The following is a 20520-nucleotide window of genomic DNA, read 5'->3' on the forward strand; positions in this document are numbered from 1 at the left end:
CGAATCCTCCAACGAAAAGCCCATGAACGTAAACTAATCAGCGCACAAAGTGACACACTGGCGGTGTAGCATGAATTAAATGCTCTTCACAATCCACGTCTAGCACGATTCACACTGGTGGCTAACGACACAAAAGTTCATCGATAGTGTGTGCGGCCTCAGCCACAAACAAACGGACGCCTATTTTGCGTTGCCTATCTTAACGATGCCCCCGGTGACAATCCTGCCAATAAAACGCCATAACGGATGAGCCTTCCATCAGTAGAATCCTCGCAAAGTAGCGCATTACTATAATTCACCCCGTTCCCGAGGGGAGGGGAAAAGTACGGCATGCCACGAACACCAAGCTCGCTTCTTTCCCACAACGAAACACCATCCTACAGAAAAGCATCCGTTCACCGAAAACAACGAAAAGCCACGGCGTAAAATGTCACCTGGGTCAACCGGTCGAAACAAATTATCGACCCGAAAGTTATGGTGCCCATTATCGCACCACCAAAGTGCGGCAAAAGTGCGCCCATCTGCACCTCCTCCATCACCCTACACTAGGATCGAGAGCTTTCGTCCTCCAAAAAAAATATGGCCATCACCACCGGCGCCTTACATCCACACCTACACACCCATCGATGTTGGTGCTTTTGGGAATGGGAAACCTAACCAGTACCGTTTGATTTGTTAAGATTGTTACTGTCTTTCTCCGCCTGTTTGTCTGTTTTTTTTTTACCGATGGCCGGTTTAACTTTGTCTTCACCCGACAGCCTAGCATCATTAGAATAATAATCTCGGCGGGTTAATAAAATGGGCTGACGTACGCTACAGCCCAAGTCCCGCAAGACGTGTGGCATAAATGAGTGTTTTCAGATAAGCCCGACAACGCCTGACTACCGATAAAGCACATTTCACGCTCATGGCAGCAGGGCAGCTTGTTTCGTTTTATGGCGAAAAAAACGGAGAAGAAAGATCTAACAAGTGATCATTAGTTAGGCTGAATCCAGGCGTCATTCGATGACTAGGTAACGGGTCAGTTTTGCTGCACGATATTATCATACTGCTACTAGAGCTCGTCGTTGTAGCGGCTTGTCATTGTTGGAGGAATTCGTCAGTCAGTCAGAACATAGTCCATGCCTTAGAGGCAAATATGAGAACTGGAGCTATAGATTAATGACCAGATGACCACCTATACCTTTGCGCGTATCTCAACTTCCATCTTGTTATCTGTGCTGACTTCTGACCCAAGATGGACTCCTGTATTTGAGTTAACTACCAATTCTTATCGAAGAGAGTTGAACGACCGCTAACAGGCACCTGACACCTAACGATGGACTACGAATCAGTGTACCAAGAACATAGGACCAATGCTCCAAAATCTTCGCTTCCGTCTGCACACACAGCTATTGTGGCAAACCGTAATTGTGGCAATAAAACTGCTACTGCGGTAATTACAGCACCACTACGCCGCTGTACGCGTGCAGATCAAAAGAAAGCCCGGTAACTGGGGTGACGCCTGGTAGGGTTTCGGCGATGGTATATGATGCGTTTGCCAAACGTGACGGAACGCTTACCAGCTGCAGCGCAAAATGCGGCACCGTCAAAGAGCCGAAACCGAAATCCGTTTGCTTTTGGTGGGACGGTGAATGTTTCCACGTAGTGGTGCATCATCTCGTTTTGTGGTCCGATTTCGTTCGACGCTCTGTGCATGTTGATTACACGCGCCTGTTTGGAAGAGTTTTGCTGCTTTTTAGTGGGAAAAGAGCGTCGCCAATCATGACATAATTTAATAAATTGAGGAAATTGCCTAGATTAGACAACAATCTGTTCAGTTACATATTCGTCAAAACTTCATCGATGCCTAGCGATTCTAGCAAACAAATTGACACCAAATTTTCACACCAAATTAAATTCTTCCATTCTTCAATCACCTACAAGCCATCATGCCTTAAAAAAGCTCAGTATTGTTACTAAAATCCCAAAAGCCTATCTGCGACAGCCTCTCAAGATTACAGGTGTTTAAGCACTAGCTTCACTAATCATAGGAAAGAAAAATAACAACCGATAAGTAAACAACATTCACGGCCACTTATTTTCCATCAGCGCTTTCAAACCAAAACCGCCACCAATCTTAAATGCCATCTTTTCAATTGCCTCACTCTCCGAAATGTGCTCTCTATCGCACGGCGTGGCGTGGCTGAACGTGAAAATTCAACCGTTCGGCGTAATCTAATCGTCCACTTCCCCAGTGTACCGGGCAGCTATAGTGAAGCCTTCGAGAAAAAGAGCTTCCCGGTCACTGGACTGGTCGCACGATCAAGGCGCCGTTTGTCACATAATCTGTTTGCCAACATAAACTCCCCAAAACGCTAGCCTTCTAAACACATCACCATCATCATCATCGCCAGTTAGCAGCATTTTCCCATTACCGCCCGAGCTTATCGCAATGGATGAAATGGAGTGAGGGTACAATAATGTGTAGAACTCCATTTCGTCGCACGAGTGGCACCAACATCCCATTTTTCCCACAGTCACAAAGTCACGGTCACATTAGAAAAAAAAAAGCGACCCCAAATCATTCGCCCTTCCCCATCCAATCTCCCCCAAAATTCATCGGCTGATGGTTATTGTTTGGGTTCGTTTGATCTGCGGCGAACGCCAGCAAGGAAAAACCGGTCGAAACTTATCACAAATCGTCCATATTCCGTGCCGAAATGGCGGTGGCAAAGTGGCACGATTTCCATTCCAAGCTACACCTCTCGCTGCACATCGAGGCTTGGATTTTGGGTTGGCCGGCTGTATCTGCAACCGGCAACCAGAAGGGAGGAAAATATTTAGATAAATTATTGATAAAATATAAATTCCTCTAAGAGGATTAACCTTGCGGGTGCTGGATACTGTTCGGCATCGGAGATTACGTGTGTGAGTGTGTTTAATTATGCTCCACAACTATTGTTGGCGTTTTGAAATGAAAGGGATGCATTTTTCCAAGAGGAACAGGTTACGATAAATTCGAGCATTCGTTTATTTATTTGTTTTGAAATTATTAAATTGGTACAGTGCGATCACTCCCAGCACATGTGTGGATAAAATTAGATCAATGGCAGGAGCTTTTAAATTTTGTGGCAGAACTCGACAAATCTTCAAAGGAACCCAGCAGCAGAGTGTGCTGATTTTCTAATCTCGATCGCAGGAGATTTTTTGATTTTTGGAACAAATTAGCTGAATTACTAAATTAAAGATCAACCTATTTTGTCTGACTGTAACCAACCGATGGCAGTTATATTTTAATTAGTAAACCTACCTGAATCTTAGGATGCCACTCGCCGAACGAGAATTCCCAAAAATTAATGCCACATCCTGTGTCACATCGATGTCATTAAATTCATTAAGCTTTCTGTGTGCATGCTTCTACTCACATATTCGCGCCGTCGCACGAATTGGCTGTTACGTTTTCGGCAGGTCCAAATCCTGTATTTGAAGGGCATGACGACGGCAACAAAAAAGCAGAGCCCCATCGAGAGCACCTCACGATCAAGCTTGATCGAGCGCCTGTCGTAACAGTGTCACTGGCAGTGTTTATAATCCCCCACCGGACTCCTACGGTCACCCTGCCAGCTTACCGTGGCGCGATATCTTTTCAATGGTTTCAGCTCGATGCGTTGACACAAATCCTGCACCGATCCTGTACGGCTTGGCCCATGGTGCGTCTTTAATCGGTCCTTTCGGCGTGGCCGAACCGTTAAACCCGATTTCCCATGCCTTTCAACGAGCATCGAGCACGCCCGGAAAGGTTCCGGGGGCAAGGGTTTAGGCGGAAAAGGTACTTTTTAATGCATGTCAACATAACCTCCGAAGCCGGTAGCTTTTAACGCCCCGCCGCATGGTTGGCTTGCGCCTCAAGTGGTCGATTATTGCTGCTAATCTGTTTGAGCGAAATGAAATGAGAGACACACATTGTAAGGCAGAAAGAAAGAGAGAGTGAGAGAAGATTTGAACGATCGCTGCAGCAACGAACCGATCCGAGCAACTGGACTTGCGCGGATTGATAAACGGCCGTTAAATACCACCTGCTGGGTATGCAAACGGTTCGCCACTCGGAATGTCATGCCAAAAATCCTATTTCCTTCCTACCTCCGGATGGCCCGGACCGATGGGTGTAATTTTACTTACCTTAAATTTACGCATTAGTGTTATCATCAATAAAGCTTTACCGCACCGTATTATGGGGAGATAGTTCTTTTTTTTTTAAAGCAATCCAGGAACCATTTCACATTTGTGTTTTCGATGCTTTTCCGCCAGCAGAAGCTGTCACGGCGAGGTTATCGCAAGATGGACACATGGAGCTTTTCTGTTCGCTGAGCCGAGATGAAAGTGGCGATTTTATGTGCAAAAACAATGACAAATAATGGGAGATTAAGTGTTGTCTAAGGAGAAATAATTTAGTAAGTGTACGATATGTCAACAACAGCGATTGTTGATGCTCATTACATCTGCAACAAACGCTTGCAGTATGAAGCTTTCGGACAATTATTCTAACCAACAAATATTAATCACAAATAATCAAGCTTTTCTTTAAATATTCTAAACTTCGAAATATCCTTCTATCGAACCAAAGAATACTCAAAACTCTTCAGTAACGTCTACTGTATTCCTCTACTCGCTAGACCGAATCCGTGTCAATAGTGTAAAAGCAAAAGGACGTGCAACAAGAAGCAATAAACAAAAAGCTAACTTCATGACCCCATTTATGGAATCTGGCAACAACAAACACCTCGGCAAGGCTGGTTCATGATGATTTGTCATGTCGGCACGCGGTTGTGAAAGCAATACCATCCAAAGAAACATGACTTCTTCATACAAATAAATTGTTGCTTTTGTGCCAGACGACTACAGCCAGACACGAACGAGAGCACAGAGCCGGGTGTTAGCTTTGAGCCGTCAATATTGATTTCTTGCTTTACTATCGTTCCCAGACCAGTATCGTCACCAAACAAAGACAATCCCACACGAAAGACGAAAAATGCGGTGCTTTTTTTTCTGCGAGACTCTTCATCCGATCAACGAGATGATGTTACTTTACTGTTTCAATTGATTTCCAGCGCAATAAATGAAACAGCAAAGATTTGAAGACTGTTATGGATGATGCAACGCTTGATCTTGGTTGATATGTGTGTCTTAATATGTCTATATTCTGAGTAGTTTTACTCTTGTTACTAAAACAAAAATATTGACACGTTCCGCCGGTATTTCGCCACAGAATGTATATTGTCCAAAAATAAAACCTTGCTTCAACGACACCTAATACGTCATCGTTATTCTTCCAGCTTTTCCATGTCCTTCAATCGCTCCACAAGATCACGGATTTCATTCAACAGCTTGATCCGCGTTTGTCGCTTACACGCGATAAACGGTTCCGTGTTAAGTACTTGCAAATTTTGTCCCCTATGTGCCAGAATGCCACGATCACCGTCTGGGTGCAGATTTTTTAAGGCATCTTCTGTGCACCGAACCGGTTCCGCCACCCTTGCCTCCGATGCTACTATTTCCTCCCGAACAGCATCCTTATCTTTCTTCGTGCACTGCAACCAGTCCAGTTCTATTTTCTGAATCGATTCATCAATCAGCCGTGTGACTTCCTCCTTCAGCTCGGCTAGCACCTTTGCCGCACTACTGGATGCTTCCGGTTTCGTCAGATTCGTCGTTGCAACAGGCGTGACACAATGATCGTGAGACAAGTTCGAATCACTTAACTCACTAAGCGTATCAGTAGCCGGTCGCTCACCGTTTTCCAGATGTTCTACGGTTGATTCTCTGTGCAATTCGTACGTTTTGGACGTTTGTGGCTGTAATTGCAAAGGGAAGGAACATTAATTACCCCAACCGATTCGCCCCTGAAATGTTTCTTAAAAACTCTCACATCCAATCGGGACACACGAAGAAAGTCTTGCTGCGGGATGGAATAGATGTGTCCTTCACACTCCACTATTACCTGTTTCCCTGCCTTCCGGAGAAAATTCATTGCAGGCGGTTTAAGGCAAAACGATTCCATGAAAGCGGCGAACGAACGCGGATCGATGCGAACTAAACCGAAGCGGTGAATGAAAATTCGGAACGAAGGGTGCTTTGATGGAGGAAGTAAATGATGTGAGAAAAATGCCAATCCATAGGTGCATAAAAAATCATCTACGATACCGCTGGAAACGTAGTTCAAAGAAAATATAACACGGAGCAGAGTGGCGCAGTGGAAGCGTGCTGGGCCCATAACCCAGAGGTCCGTAGATCGAAACTACGTTCTGCTATAGTCATTATTTTTTTCTCCCTTGTAAAACGAGAATAGATGTTATTTTATATTTTTGTATTATTATTTTTGTTCCCAGTAAATGCAAAAAAAAATCTTGAAGAAAGAGCGATGTTGAAGATATTCAAAAAATATATGTAAAAGCATTAGAAGAAGTAATGTAAACTAATATTTTTTGCTCTTAGGTACTACGGAATATTTAACGATTTTTATCTTAATAAACTGATATGTTTTTTTGTTTAAGTTTGCGTAAAAAAGCCTTTAAAAAAAACACAACATTTTCTAAAAATTTTCAAAGAAGTGTGAAACAGAGAAAAACCCATAGTTTTAAATATTTTATTTAAATGCCCCAATTCCCGCGAATAAAATGGTAATTACAATTTTACGCAAGTGCAAAGGAAACCATTCGGATCGTCAGCATGCCCGATCCAAATGAACGAACCATTCGTCCAAAAAGTGGAAGCACGCCACAACATGAGCAATCACTGAAGGCAAATTGAAAATGTACTTCCCAAAAACCGTCGTGCGAAGTGGTTTAGCAACCGTAGCGATTCGAAGACACCTTTACACCAAACAACCAACAGCATCCGCCAAAAATCTCCCCAAAAAAAAGGTAAAATCTGCAACGGCGTCAAAACAAAAAAACCACCAGCAATCTTGTTCATAGTTACCGACGTCGCCGCTGTCATAGCGACCGCTGCCAGCAAAAGGAAGAAAATTAACAAAGGAAACGGTTGCGAAAGAACAACATGCGACGAGAACATTAAAAAAAAGAACGAAACCAAGCCGCAACCTCGGCAAATAGGATAAAACATCAACACAAAACAAGAGCAAAAAAATCACACAAAAAGTTCAAAAAAGGACGAAGCACACGCTTCACAAGCTGCGCGGAGAAAATGGAAGTCTGCGTGAAGAAAACCAAAACTGTTGCGAATAAGGCAGCCTTCTTCGATCACCCCCACCTAACCCTTCTCGCTATCTTGTCATATGAGGCAGAGAAATCGCAGCCTCCTTAATGACAACAAAAGGTACAAAAATGTACGGGACTATGGCGGTGGACAGACGAAAAGCCACCGCGAAATATCATCAGCAGCAGCCGCAGAATACAAACCACCACCAGCAGCATCAGCAGCAACAGCAACAACAAAATTCAATTCCTTACCCTGCGGTCCCCTTTCTTCCCCATCCTTTCCGGTTGATCTCGTTGAACCGCCAACCGCTCTCGTCGCTGCTTGAGTGATATCGGCGCGCTTCTGCGGATCAGTGCAAGCGTGGTTTCGTCTGGAGTTGAGCATATGAAAGCACGCATCAAGAGCGAGAAAGCAACAGTAGACGCGAGTCATCTGAAAGGCCGTGAGAACGTTTTGCGTTCGCGAGTTCCCAGACTCGTGCTCTTTCGTAAATTGCACGCGCGTCCCAAGCGGGACACCCCCTTGTTTACACCCATCTGACCACTCCTCAATCGAACTTTGATCTGCACAATCCACGACTAGCGCAAAAAAAAAGTGGAGAAACGAAAAACCAGGTAGAGCTGGGAATAACACAGGCGCTGGAGCGCTTAGAGTGATCGTTGGCGGTGATCGAAAAGGGAATCCGTTCTCCCGCGTCCCTTCATTTATTGCTCAACCCCTCCCACCTCCTCCTTTTTCATCTCTTCGCGTACACTCGTGAGAGGCACATTCCGTCTACAGCGAGCGCGTGTTCGTCGAGAAGCAACAATAGCACACGGTGGCTCACGGTCCGGATGGTGGCTGTTCGGACGTGTGTCTGCAGTGTGCCACCCCTTACACTCCTTTTGAAACCATGCGCGACGAGAGTCCACATCCCCACCTCACGACACATACACCTTTCTCTGCTCGATCAATTCATCGCTGCAATGAAGGTTTTATTTATTACGCCACCCGAGCGAAGGAGTCCGGGGGATGGAGGCAAGCGCGCCTTATGCTTCTGAGATGCCACTGTCTCTGGCCACCACCCACTGTTATGCCGGCTCCCATCCAGCACACTTCTTATGACTCCCTCTCGTTACAATAAAACCGCAATCGGATGGAAATTGAATGGGAAAGGATCACAGTGCCTCCGACTCCACAGGTTCGTGTACGAAGCGTGCCCGTGTTTCGAATGGGAGCGCAGCTTGCTTACCACGTACAGCGCACAGCAGCGCCATGGCACGATCCGGGCGCAAGCCACATCGTCTCAGGGAGCCATAGGGCGCACAAGTACGTGACTTAGTGGTCTGTCTGTCCGGAGTTGCGATCTTGTGCCGGGGAAATGAATCACTCAGGTACGAACAGTTACCGATCGCATAGGTTTTGCAGATGACCGAATGAAGCGTGGAAAAGGATTAGCAAAAATAGAATCAGCAACTTAATTAACTGACCATGTAAGAAACTTTGTCCAAAAAGTTATTTTTAATGCCATTAAAAATACAATTGATTACATTTCATCATTTTCTATGAGCAGTTAATTCTTGTTCTAGACATTTCAGTTGTAACAAGTGTTTGAAAATAATTTTCCTAATCGGAAAGTCTTATAGGAAAGCAAATACGGTCTCAACCGTATTGGCTAAATGTTAAACGATCCATTGTTGTTAATTAAATCTTATTTTTACAAAAGATAGTCTGATGACGAATGCAAAGCAGAGTGGCGCAGTGGAAGCGTGCTGGGCCCATAACCCAGAGGTCCGTAGATCGAAACTACGCTCTGCTAGAAGGGAAAAAGACACAAAAACCAGTGGGGTGGTCGATATTTTAAAAAACGTTCATTTTAGATTGTGTAATAGGAAATCGTATCCGTGTTGGAAAGTGTGTAAAATAAATAAAACAAAATACGAAAAAATAAAAAGATTAATTTTAAAATTCCACTGTTCCATAAAATCTTCTTAAAAACCTTAAGAACATATGGAATAAATCATTCAAAAATAGTCGTATAAACTCGTAAATTTGTGTAAGTATTTGGTAAACATGAATGAAAGGTTAAAATTAACACTTTAAACATATCCGTTTATATACAATATTTACCCACCCGACAGAGTTACATTTTCTTTGCTGTGTAATATTCTTATGTTTCTTGTTGAATTTGTAACAGGACATAAAAGAAATAAAGAGAATCGAGTATGGAATATTTTTGTCATTTGTTTGACAAACGATTTAATTGTTAAATATTTAAAATTTGTGTTTTGAAATGTTCATGTTCGTAATGGTGCTTCTAAAGGTATTTGTTAGAATTGTTAACATTTCAATAAGTTACTTTTTCTAAATAAATATTCCATATCAACCCTAAGGATTTCATTAAAATGCAACACAATACAAATCACCAATTTCTATTCATACTTTATTCTATCCATAGTTCAACTATTTCACGTAAACCACTACACAACTCGCACCTTTCGCGTGTACATGCCAAAACTAAGATACCAATGTCATAGCAAACAGCATACCACGGGATGAAGTGATTGCCGGTACCTAGACATTTGCAGGTCAGGGAACCGGCATGTCCGCCGGCCACTTACGGCAGCAAGTTCAAATTACCCCGCGGTCCCGCTCGACCAAACTCTCCTCTAAATCAACTTTAATCTAGGATCGACGGACCAAGCGTATGTGAGAGTCTGTTTGTAGTTTTCGCACACCCAATCACCCTCTCTTCAACCCTAGACAAAAAAAGGGGCACGCGCTCACTCGGTAGATCATCGCGCTTGAACGATTCAGCGTAGCGCAGTTCACTTGATCTGTTGGATCGAGCTGTTTAGGGAAGCTCGGAGAAGGATTGTGCGAAGACGTAGGAGGTGTGAGGTATCTTCTTTCCCAGGCTTTTGCAAGTGGCCGAAGTTGGCGCACGCCCGCCCTCAGAGTTACAATCGTGAGACGCGACCACTTTAGACCAGGAAGGTGCGCGCGGTGCAGGCACGATTTACCTCCTCTTTCCATGGTATCTACTTCACCACTACGTAGCCACTGATGCCGCGTGCGCGAACGTGGTTTGCGTGGTTTCAACCGACAGACGGAATGAGGTGACCCCAGGAGAGATTATTAAGAAGGTTTGGGCTGGCTAGGTTTAGCTTTGGCTCGTGTAGTTTGCTTCGTTTATCCCCCGCACGGTTGCGTTTCCGGCAGGCTTAACCTGCCTTATAAAGTTATTCATATTATTATCTAATTTATATACATTGGAAATTGGTGCGCACGATTCGCGCATGGGGTGCCGCGTGATGTGAGTCGCCATGCTGGGAGTGAAGAAAAAAAGAGCAAAGGGACAGTGGACACCACTTGTCATGACGAGTTGGGTAGCAGTGATTTTAATTTATTTAGTAAAAACATTACGGACCGGCTGCGTAGATAAGTAACCCTTCTAACACAGCCTCGATAGCGCAGTAGGTAGCGCGTAAGTCTCATAATCTTAAGGTCGTGAGTTCGATCCTCACTCGGGGCATATCACTTTTGCGTTTTATAAACATTTTGTCTAAAACCGCTCTTTTTATAAATGAAACAATTTTTAACGAACTCAAACTCAACCAAATATTTGGACAATATCAAGGGTGTTTGAAAGTATGAGAAGTAAAGGAAATCTATACTTCGTCGATGATGTTTCTTTTGGGCGGAGTTAGAAACATAACGACTTCGAAATGTTCGATCGATGCCGGTACTCAAAGACTACCGAAAATCCACCCTTTTCTTCCACGAACATGCCAACCTTCCGATCGTAAAAATCTCTAACCTTCAGCGACCGACGAAGAGGAAACGTTCTTATCTTGCGGCCGCACGACAGACAAGCTCCCCGGCGAGTTTTCGCCAGTCAGATTACGATAACGGCCACGACGGCCACGAGCTTCAACCCCTAATGGACAAACTCTGTTCGTGAGTGAAATCCACCACGGGCGTGCATCTGCCCGCATCTGCCAATCTGGTGGACAGTGGTGCTGCTTGCTGTTTCTCCATTTCACCTTCCAACCTCCCCCTTTTCCCGATAGTGGGCGTTACAGCGACAGACGGCCACAAACCACATTTCTTATGAAATATTTGGCACATCCGAAAACGAAAAAAAAAGACCACGCAAGCAGCATTCTGGAGGCTGGACAACTGGACGAGCTGTCAGTACGCGTAAGTGCTCAAAGATTCCTTCACAGATCTTGTCGTTTTGCAGACCTCCCAAAAAAGGAGTGAGCTCAAGGGGGGGGGGGGGGGGGGCATACCAGCCAAGGCTATCTTAATCAGATTGCCGCGTGTAATTTAATGCGCTTTTTGGCACTTTGGCTGCACGCGTCGACTGGTCGCAATGCTGGGTAACTGATAAAGGAAGCATCGCGTTCGAACTGCTGCTCTATTTTGAAACAAACACGAAACTGCGTGTGCACTCTTTTCCGATCGGGAACAGATAAATGGAGCATGCGCATATCGGTGCGATGTGAAGCAAGAGCACAGTGAACGAGTGAGCATATTTTTGTGGCATGGCTATAAATAAAATTGGAGGAAAGATAGCAGCCAAGGGGATACGAAGCAGAGTGGCGCAGTGGAAGCGTGCTGGGCCCATAACCCAGAGGTCCGTAGATCGAAACTACGCTCTGCTATAACAGAGAGTTCTTTTCAGTAAGAGCCCCTGGAAATTGTTATTTGTTTGTGTGGTTACATTTTTAAAACTTTTAATCTGTTTCATAATGAAATTAGTGTAGCAACAAAGTTAATTGTTAAGGAAAAAAACAGGGTAATTTATGTAAATTTACTTAAATGTAAAATGCTAATTAACTATAATCATCTTCTAATTTAAAAAAAAAGCAAATGGAAAAAGAATAAAATCTTAAGTTTCGCAGTTTTTGTATGCAAAATATGTTATTAAAATCAAAACTGTCATTAAAAAAGTAGAAAGGTAAAAATATTGTTGATTAGCCGAACAAATCACTTCTCTTTTAATGATTAACATATAAAGACTTGATGCATAATAGATTGAGATTTTGTGACAAAAATTATTATCAGTTTTAAACCTAGCATATGTTTATGTTTCCATTACGAAGTCTCGTAATATGAAGGTCGCTAGTGCGATCCTCATTAGGGGTAGATCTTTCTGATGAAAAGCATGTAATTTTACTGAAATATGATTTTGTTAATCTTCCAACCCACCAGCTTATATCATAACTACATCCAATTTTCTGCAAAAATAGCAAACATAAAAGGATTTAGATTAATATAGTTAATGGTTAGATTTTACTCATGTTTTGCGTCATAATTTATCGTTACAGTTACAGTATGTTGTAGCTGCTTCTTAGTCCGTTCATCACGAATGTTTCCCACGGTTTTGTTTTAGCAAAATCCTACGCGTTTTCTGTAGCCATTATCGTAAGCCATGTAAAACCTTCCAACTTTCACGATCTACCCGTGCAGCAAGTGATCATCAAGAGCAATCCATGCAATGAAAGATGTTTCAATTACAGAAAACATACATACCAACAAAAACATAACCTAACAAATTCATTTATTGCGAGCAAATTCGAGCGACGATCAAAAGCGTATCCCTGCGTAAACGACCGCTCATAATTTATCAGACAGCTTCCAGAACCCACACACACATAGACACAGAAAAAAAATTAAATCAGCAAAACGTGCCGTGAATCGGCGGTTCGTTTGAAGTTTGGCAGCACGCGGCCATTTCACCCATCCTGTACCGTCCAGGGCCATTTCTAGGTTTTTTTCCTCTACAATCGTACTGTCATTTATGGACGGCGCATTTACGATACGGGTAGTTACCGAACGTCAAACCATAATTTATTCTTTTCATAAGCTTTGAAGCTTTCGAAAGGGCTGAAGTTGTGCGGCAGTTTTTGTAGTCATAAAACATAACTCTTGAAGAGCTTTTGATTTATATCTTTCAAATCAAGATCATCGGAAGATACGAGTTTCTTTATAAAAGTAATAAAAAAATCTACGTTTTCTTCTTTGCTTTCACGTATCCACTCAGTAATACCTTAACCATCTTCCAGGTGTGTTTTTGAGGAGCTCTCTCAAACGAACACAATATAAACATGTTTGAAGATTCAATTAGAATTGTTTGAAAGCGTACATCCTGCTATTATTTGGAGCACCCTGAGTAGAAGGTACACATTTCATGAATTAAATATTAATACTGTAACAGAATTGATTTCAATTTTTGTTTATACACTCGTTACAATTGCAGTTTTTGTTCACGTTTTGCCAGTGCTGTTTGCCGGCTTGTTGATTCGGAATCAAAGGTAAAAACCAGCGAACGGCTCAACATTTCACACCGAAAATAATAATACAAAACAATCAGACACGTACACGCACTTATAAACGAAACAATATTCGTGTTTTATGGCAACCTCACGCTTTAGAGAGCGGTTCGACCGGAACCTGGGCGTAATTTCATGAGCTGTTAAAAACATATCACCAACAAAAAGCGAAGAAAAAAATGCCCCATTCCTTAATTTGCTCTTACCCGGTAAGTAGCCATCGAGGGTGTTTGTATTCGCACCTGATCGTAATGCGAAAGCACACGGATGCTAGCAGTTCCGTTACTAGCAGCACCACTTTCACCTTGGATGAAATTAATACCGACAAAAAATAGTTATATGTGAAAAGTTTTCGCGCGAGAAGCGTTTCAAGAAATCAATTATTCTTCTGCAATTAGCGTTTGCACGGAGGATTAAATGTTTTTGTGGCAAGAGGGTACACTTATGATATTTACGAGCTGTACTTGATACATGTGCTGTGAGGTAGGATGGAAAAATCGAAGTTAATTATTTACGCGGAATCGTTAACATTATGCTGCTGCGATATTGATAATAATAATTTTAATTCGAATTGGCAATGAAGTTTTGTGAAATTTATGCCTTACAAATGAGGATAATGTGCTCTGGTTTATCCTTGAGTAACATAAACATTATTCTTATACCTTTTTTCAGACGCTTTTATGTTCTTTTTAGTGATTACAGGACAAATACATTGAAAGATTGCATTTTTTTAGTATCCAATTTGTAACAAACAAATGTAAAGGAAATATCGTCATCAATCCTTCAAACAATTTTATCTTTTTTTTAAAGGCTGTTTATATACCACACATTTAGAAGAAAAAATCATAGCATGAGAAACACGCTGCAATTACTTTCTTTGAATTTCAACTTTATTAAAAGTTAGACTCTTTTATTTTATGTTAGAACTAGAACCACATGATTGACCTATAATTATGCATTAATTTATTCCAAACCAAGCATCACACGCTACCTTAACAGCCTTCTAACATTTACAAATGCAGCTCCAATGTCATCAGGCCCTAACCGTTTAACATGCTGATTGCCTCAATCACTCACTACTCACACAGTCAATGAAATCCTTCATTACCTACGCGTGTCCTTCATGCTGATGCATAACTGATCATACGACCATTAAATTGAAACATTTCACGCTCTAGCACTAAAGCACACGGGTTGGTACAACCTAATCGATAGAACGCTGTTCACTATTGCAATGTACAAATTAATCACAATTTGCCCGCAATTATAAACTCAGCGTGACGTGCGCGCTCTCATAATGCAAAAGCCCCCAACGGCTGCAACAGCTGCACCAATTCAACACTGCGCCACATAAAAAAAATAACAACCTCCAACGCTCCATCTGCAATCCTGGACCGTGCGAATTGCGATTCGTTTCGTGACTTTCAAGACCCTGAAGCCTCGAGAAAACAGGACCACATTAAGGAGGGGAAAAGAAAGAAGAAAACTGCTATCGACTTCAAGATGCCGCCTACACGGATGCTTGCAAGCTGCACTTATTCGCTTTCCTTACCTTGCTACCAACTGGGGTGAAATATTCTGCCCCAAAATCGTGCCCCTTCGAGAGATGGAGAGATCGTATGGCGCGGCTGCGGTAGCTCGTGCAACATGCAACCTACACACAAGCACACACACATACACACACATGTCATCCACCCCCAGACCGTTTTTGCTGGCTTGTTTTGGGGAAACAGTCGCATAATAACCTTTTAATTTTCACCTAACTGCCAACAGTGATATTCTAAATCACACTCTATCTGCAATCATTAGGCGTCGTTAGCGAGGTGATTTATTACGATGTCGCGCCTCGATCGTGGCATGTAAGCCAACTGCGGTGACTGCGGTGGATGGGGACGATGCGAAACAGGATAGATAAATCTGTCCTCACGAAAGCGCAGCACAGCAAAGCAAAACCAACCACCAACCGACAATCGACGGGTGGCCTGGCCGAAACCCACCGGATTGCATCGGACACACAGTTCAGACACCGAGACATCGACGCGCCATCTTGCTTTCGATCTCGCGAATCGGCCACCTCCTCCCACTTCCCCACCACACACACACACACACACACACACACACACACACACACACAGCCAGGTATGATCGCGGAATAAATTACTATCGAATCGTTTAATCTATTAGCCGCGTGTTGCCGCCTGCCTAATGATGGAACTTGCCGAGCGTCCCAGGACACAGACGCTCTAGACAAGACGTGCTGCTATGTGTGCACCGGCCCGGGACTTCGTGATCGTGATCCGACTGACGTGCTTTCGTTTGGCCACTTTTCGAACATGGCAGTACCATGCGGTAGGGTAAAGTCCATGAAAATAAAGTAATCTATTTATTTCTTCCTGCATTGCGGTCTGTCGGTTTCAAAAGGAATCCTATTCAATAAGAAATTTTTTAAATCTTAAAATTTGCTAATCCTTTTCTTTCAGTAATAGCTAGGCTTTCTTCATGATTTAAAAAAATTATACATTTTCGCTTTAAAATAATTTTTAAAAAGGCAATTAAATTTAGTTACATGATGCAATATTTGTTTCTATCCTCAAGCAACTCAACACATTTTCTTTCCCTTAATTTATACACCCTTAGGATCTTCACAAACACAATCGCAATACGGCTATAATTTACTCAATTAAGAGTAAATTGATAACATGATTTCGTTGAGTTCCTTAAAATTAACTTTGCGTTCTACAATACTCCAAGTTAATTAAACTTAAATCACGACTTCCAAATCTACCAGCTACCGAAGCTACAACAAATCAGTTGAGTCTCCCAGCTTCTGTACTGGAATCGCTTACCGCATAAAAAATAAAAGCCCCTAAACCACATCTTCCAACCACACAGTCTAATCGAAGCTACAGAACAATACTACCACGTTCATGTCTCGACCATTTCCGCCCAACCATAATCGAAATAAGCCACCAAATACAGGCACTGTTCAGAAACGCGACCAGACAGCGGCCAAGCGGAAGGAATTCGAAGCTAAAGCTTCTCCGAAAATCCCAAACCCCGTCCGTGGCATACTGTCGTGTCTTGTTTGGGTGGCATGTTTAGCTAAAATAAACAATTTTCGTGACCGCCCGAAGGCCACTCGACTGCGACGGCTGGAAATAAACAAAATCCAAACAGAGCGCTGCGGGTTTGTCGGTCGGTACCGTGGAGCTTCCTGCATGAAACTCATCATCCTTCCACTGGCGCTGTGGGCTGGCGGCGACAAGCCAAACTTCAGCGGGACAGCTGAAACCGCGTGCGTTGTCCAAATTCTCTGAATCCAGCACGATCCTGCCGAGCGCGTGAACATGCACCCGCGAATGCATTTCGAGTGCTTGTGGATGTTTTTTTCTTTTTTTGTTTCATGCCGATGGCTAATCTGTCTACGGGAGGTGCAGTGCGGTGTTCGCCGTGGATAAATATCGCTTTTCGGTAAGCCAGTGTGCTGTGTTCGCGGCCGGAGCGCAACTATTAAAGTAGATTATATTTTAATTAATATTATAATTCATCATCAAATTTTCCTGCTGGCCGAAAGATCCTCAAACATCGAGGTTTTTGGTATGTTAGCGATCCCTTTGCCAGAGGAAGAAAAGACGAAACGAGTGTGAGCATAAATTGATTTATCCCTCACGACCCTGCAAGGGTCTGTAAATTCAATTTTTCTCCATCGTTGTTTCCTTCCCCACGGACCTATTTCAGAGCAAGAATTTACCAAAAATTCTTGTGGAACTAACCATCTCCTCCTGAGGAAGACAATTTAGAATCCCCTTCGTCTTCTTGCAGCAAATTGGGGTAAGAAACCGAAGCACTCCACTTCCAACATCCAAGTTGAATCCTACGCAGAAAGATGAAGTTGATGACTGTTCAGAGTGGGTTACATGTGTATTAGTTAATCTACTGTCGGAATCCACCATTTGGTTCGTTTTCATAAATTGAATAAAAATCTATAAATCTTACCACACAGGGATCTAATTTGCTTATTTTTATTTGCTTTTTGCCACAGTTTTGCACCGGGCACGTTGTACGCAAAAGGAAAAAAAAAGAACTGAACCCTATAATAACAGGATCACGATCAACATGCGTCTGGCCACTCTTAATTCCATCCCAAAAGCTATGTTTCGTGTGGGGTGTTACGATGTTCGCAAGTTCGCAAGTTTCCGACGGATGATCCAAAACGATCAAATTTATGCCTTTTTATCCTCAACCGTTTGCTGTGTTGGAACGACCCTCCAAGGGCTCCGTACGATCGGTTGATTACGAGACAACGCGCTTCGGTACGTTATGTAAACATAATCATCCTTTCCTGTCCCTGCTTCTCCACCACGAATCATCCCACACACGCACAGCACGCCGGTTATCGGTTTTGGATCAGCGGATCTTCGGTTTCGGATCGGTGGAAAATTGAATTTAATTTTCAATATGTTGCCCGATAAATCTTCGATCAGTATCAGTGGGAAAACGGATGCGTCTCTCGTACGCGTCAGAACCGGTTCACGTGGCCCCACACATGGTGAGATGTTGTTGATCGACTGCAAATTTGTTTCGCGGTGCAATACCGTCACACGGCCACAGTAAAAGTGTTCTCCATAGTTTTACACAGAAAGAAAGGGATCGTTTTTTTTTTGTGTGTGTCTCAAACAACCATTATCGAACCATGACCGGTAATAGTTGGAGTGGCTTGTTAAAGGCTCGTTGATCGGTTTGGTGTGATGATGATGGTGATGGGTGCCGTTGAGTTTAATCGTGATTGCAGATAATCTGTATCTGCACTGCCGGCCGACGTTGTTTGGCTTCGCCAGTCGAATCCAATCACTTAACAAGAGTCATAAATTTGGACCTAATTTAGGGTGTTCGGAGTAGCGTTGCGCAGTTTTTGTGTGTTGTTCTAAAGAAATCTCGTTGTACATTGGTTTTGGGAAGGAAAAAACACTATCGAATCGATAACAACCATGGAAGAAAATAACATGTATTTGGCCACATAAATGTGTTGAATGTAATGCTTTTCAATCTTGCTCTGCAAGGTGTTCGTTTTTGTTTCAATCATTCGAAACGAAATTAAACAAAAAATAAGCCTCCTTCGAAAAATTGGTAATCGCAAAAGTAGCAACACTATTACTTAAACAGTAAGTAAAGTTTGAAAATAACAAGAAAGTATGCTAGAAGTGTGATTATTCAACGATTAAAAATAAATGCAGTACGAAAAACTTAAACTTTCATACTAAAAATATATATTATACGTTAAAAAAACTATACCATAAAGCACAACATAGTAAACAATCTGTTATAAGTGTCACAGGAACTATAAAATAACAACAAAAAACATATAAGAAATAAAGTGAGAGCAGCCAGACAATGAAACTAAGCAAATAAATCAGAAAAGAACCAGCTCGCAATACGGAATCTGCTTAACAAATTGAAGCAAAACAAAATAAAGCTCACTCGTTGCATTGTTCTTTCTCGATCATGAACATTAAAGGAAGTCGACTATAGCAAGATCAACAACAACAAAAACCGCCAGCACGAACATCACAAGTGAAAGATAATCGCTTCTAGTGACAGCTCGAAAAGTGAGGTTAGCCAAGAAGCCAAGTCATGGCCCATTATTCGCGAGTATCACGTCCGGCTACCGCAGGCGTGTCAGCCGTGATGCGTTGACGTGCCGTATCTTGGCTGCGGTGGGCAGGGTGGTGTAGATTTCCGCCCGATTTTCTCATGCTTCTTCTATTCATTTACTCCCCAAGCGTACGTCCCGAAGCGTTCGATCCCGGAGCATGAAAAAAAAAAACCCCGGAGGCAGACACTGATCAAATCGCGCGTACGGTTGCCATGTTACCCATTCGCACCCGGACCCGAAGCACGGGCAGGCGGGAGAGCTCGGAGCACGGACAAGACGCAACACGCGGCTTCGACCCTAATGCGAACGAGTGGTGTGTGAAATGCACATCCCAGACGCGGCAAACACTCGCCCCAACAGATCGATCGATATTTATGGGAATGTGTAATGGGGCTGCTGGACCATCAATCGATCGATTGATCGTTTGAACAATGGCCGCCATGTCAACCGGAAGCTGCAAACGTTGACAGCTCGGTTCAAAGAATAAGATGGTAAAAAGCGCGCGCTAGAGCGCTTAAATAAATTACCCCACAGCGCATTGATTCTGTTCTGTGTGGGTCTGGCCGTTTGTGAGAACCTGGATCGCTGAAGGGCTGATCTTATCGGTGTCCTGTCGTACGTGTGATCGATACCTGCAACGGTGGGAACATTGGTCACCTATTGGACATTGGAGATGAGAATGGCAGTAGAACATTCAAACTGTATTTCTAGGCAAGAATGAAACAAAATTCAAAACAAAATACAGAATAAAAACATTCAATAAATAACACAACCAACAACTCAATAAAATCGGGTGCTTTAAATAATTAACCTTTAAGCGATTTCATTCTAGATTTTTCTCCCTTTTTCATCTTTTGGCTCACCTTTAAAATTCATAGTCAACTTTGAAGACTTTGCATGTACATTATCAATTCATTTTTGCCACCTGAACACAAGAGTTGCTTCACGATCAACCTCTCTGTCTTCTCCTACATTTCAACATATCCTATCGAACGTGTTATAGCTGCCGTAAAACACCTCGTCGCAACACCAGCGGGATATTGACAGTTCCGACATCGCCGACCAGAATCTTACAACCCTTACCAATCCCCAACCCAACTCACCATACCCTCCAAGATCACGAACGGCTCCTTACGAATTGCTACTTGCCCCACCACCCGCCACACCATCATCGCCACTCGCTGCATTATTATTTATAGTTTGCCAAAGTGCTTTAGACAGGGCGAACATTTACGCGTGTTTCAAGATTCAACTATTTGCTCACATCGAGCTAGATGCAACGCGTTGACCGGAATGACTGATGCATGCCGGACAACCCTTTGCACAGCCCAAGATCAAACACCCGCT

At 43.0% G+C, this 20520-nt stretch overlaps 3 protein-coding genes and 4 non-coding genes across 8 annotated transcripts in view; 6 read left to right on the forward strand and 1 right to left on the reverse strand.

Annotated features, from left to right (window-relative positions):
• LOC126561420 (protein Smaug) overlaps positions 1-20520 on the forward strand; it is a 469519-nt gene that overhangs the window by 240012 nt on the left and 208987 nt on the right. The window lies entirely within an intron of this gene.
• The window catches only part of LOC126562512 (protein hairy), a 579505-nt gene that overhangs the window by 103866 nt on the left and 455119 nt on the right, over positions 1-20520 (forward strand). The gene's annotated exons all lie outside the window — the stretch shown is intronic.
• On the reverse strand, positions 5304-6040 carry LOC126562988 (uncharacterized). Its single transcript, XM_050219595.1, has 2 exons — positions 5909-6040; positions 5304-5834 (listed from the first exon to the last, which is right to left on the reverse strand). Exons 1-2 carry the CDS (start codon positions 6038-6040, stop codon positions 5304-5306), a joined length of 663 nt encoding a protein of 220 aa, XP_050075552.1.
• On the forward strand, positions 6219-6290 carry Trnam-cau (transfer RNA methionine (anticodon CAU)). Its single transcript has one exon. It is a non-coding gene; the product is annotated as a tRNA-Met (tRNA).
• On the forward strand, positions 8927-8998 carry Trnam-cau (transfer RNA methionine (anticodon CAU)). The gene has a single exon. It is a non-coding gene; the product is annotated as a tRNA-Met (tRNA).
• Trnam-cau (transfer RNA methionine (anticodon CAU)) lies at positions 10642-10714 on the forward strand. Its single transcript has one exon. It is a non-coding gene; the product is annotated as a tRNA-Met (tRNA).
• On the forward strand, positions 11778-11849 carry Trnam-cau (transfer RNA methionine (anticodon CAU)). The gene has a single exon. It is a non-coding gene; the product is annotated as a tRNA-Met (tRNA).

The sequence above is a fragment of the Anopheles maculipalpis genome, chromosome 3RL, assembly GCF_943734695.1.
Source record: "Anopheles maculipalpis chromosome 3RL, idAnoMacuDA_375_x, whole genome shotgun sequence".
NCBI lineage: Eukaryota > Metazoa > Arthropoda > Insecta > Diptera > Culicidae > Anopheles > Anopheles maculipalpis.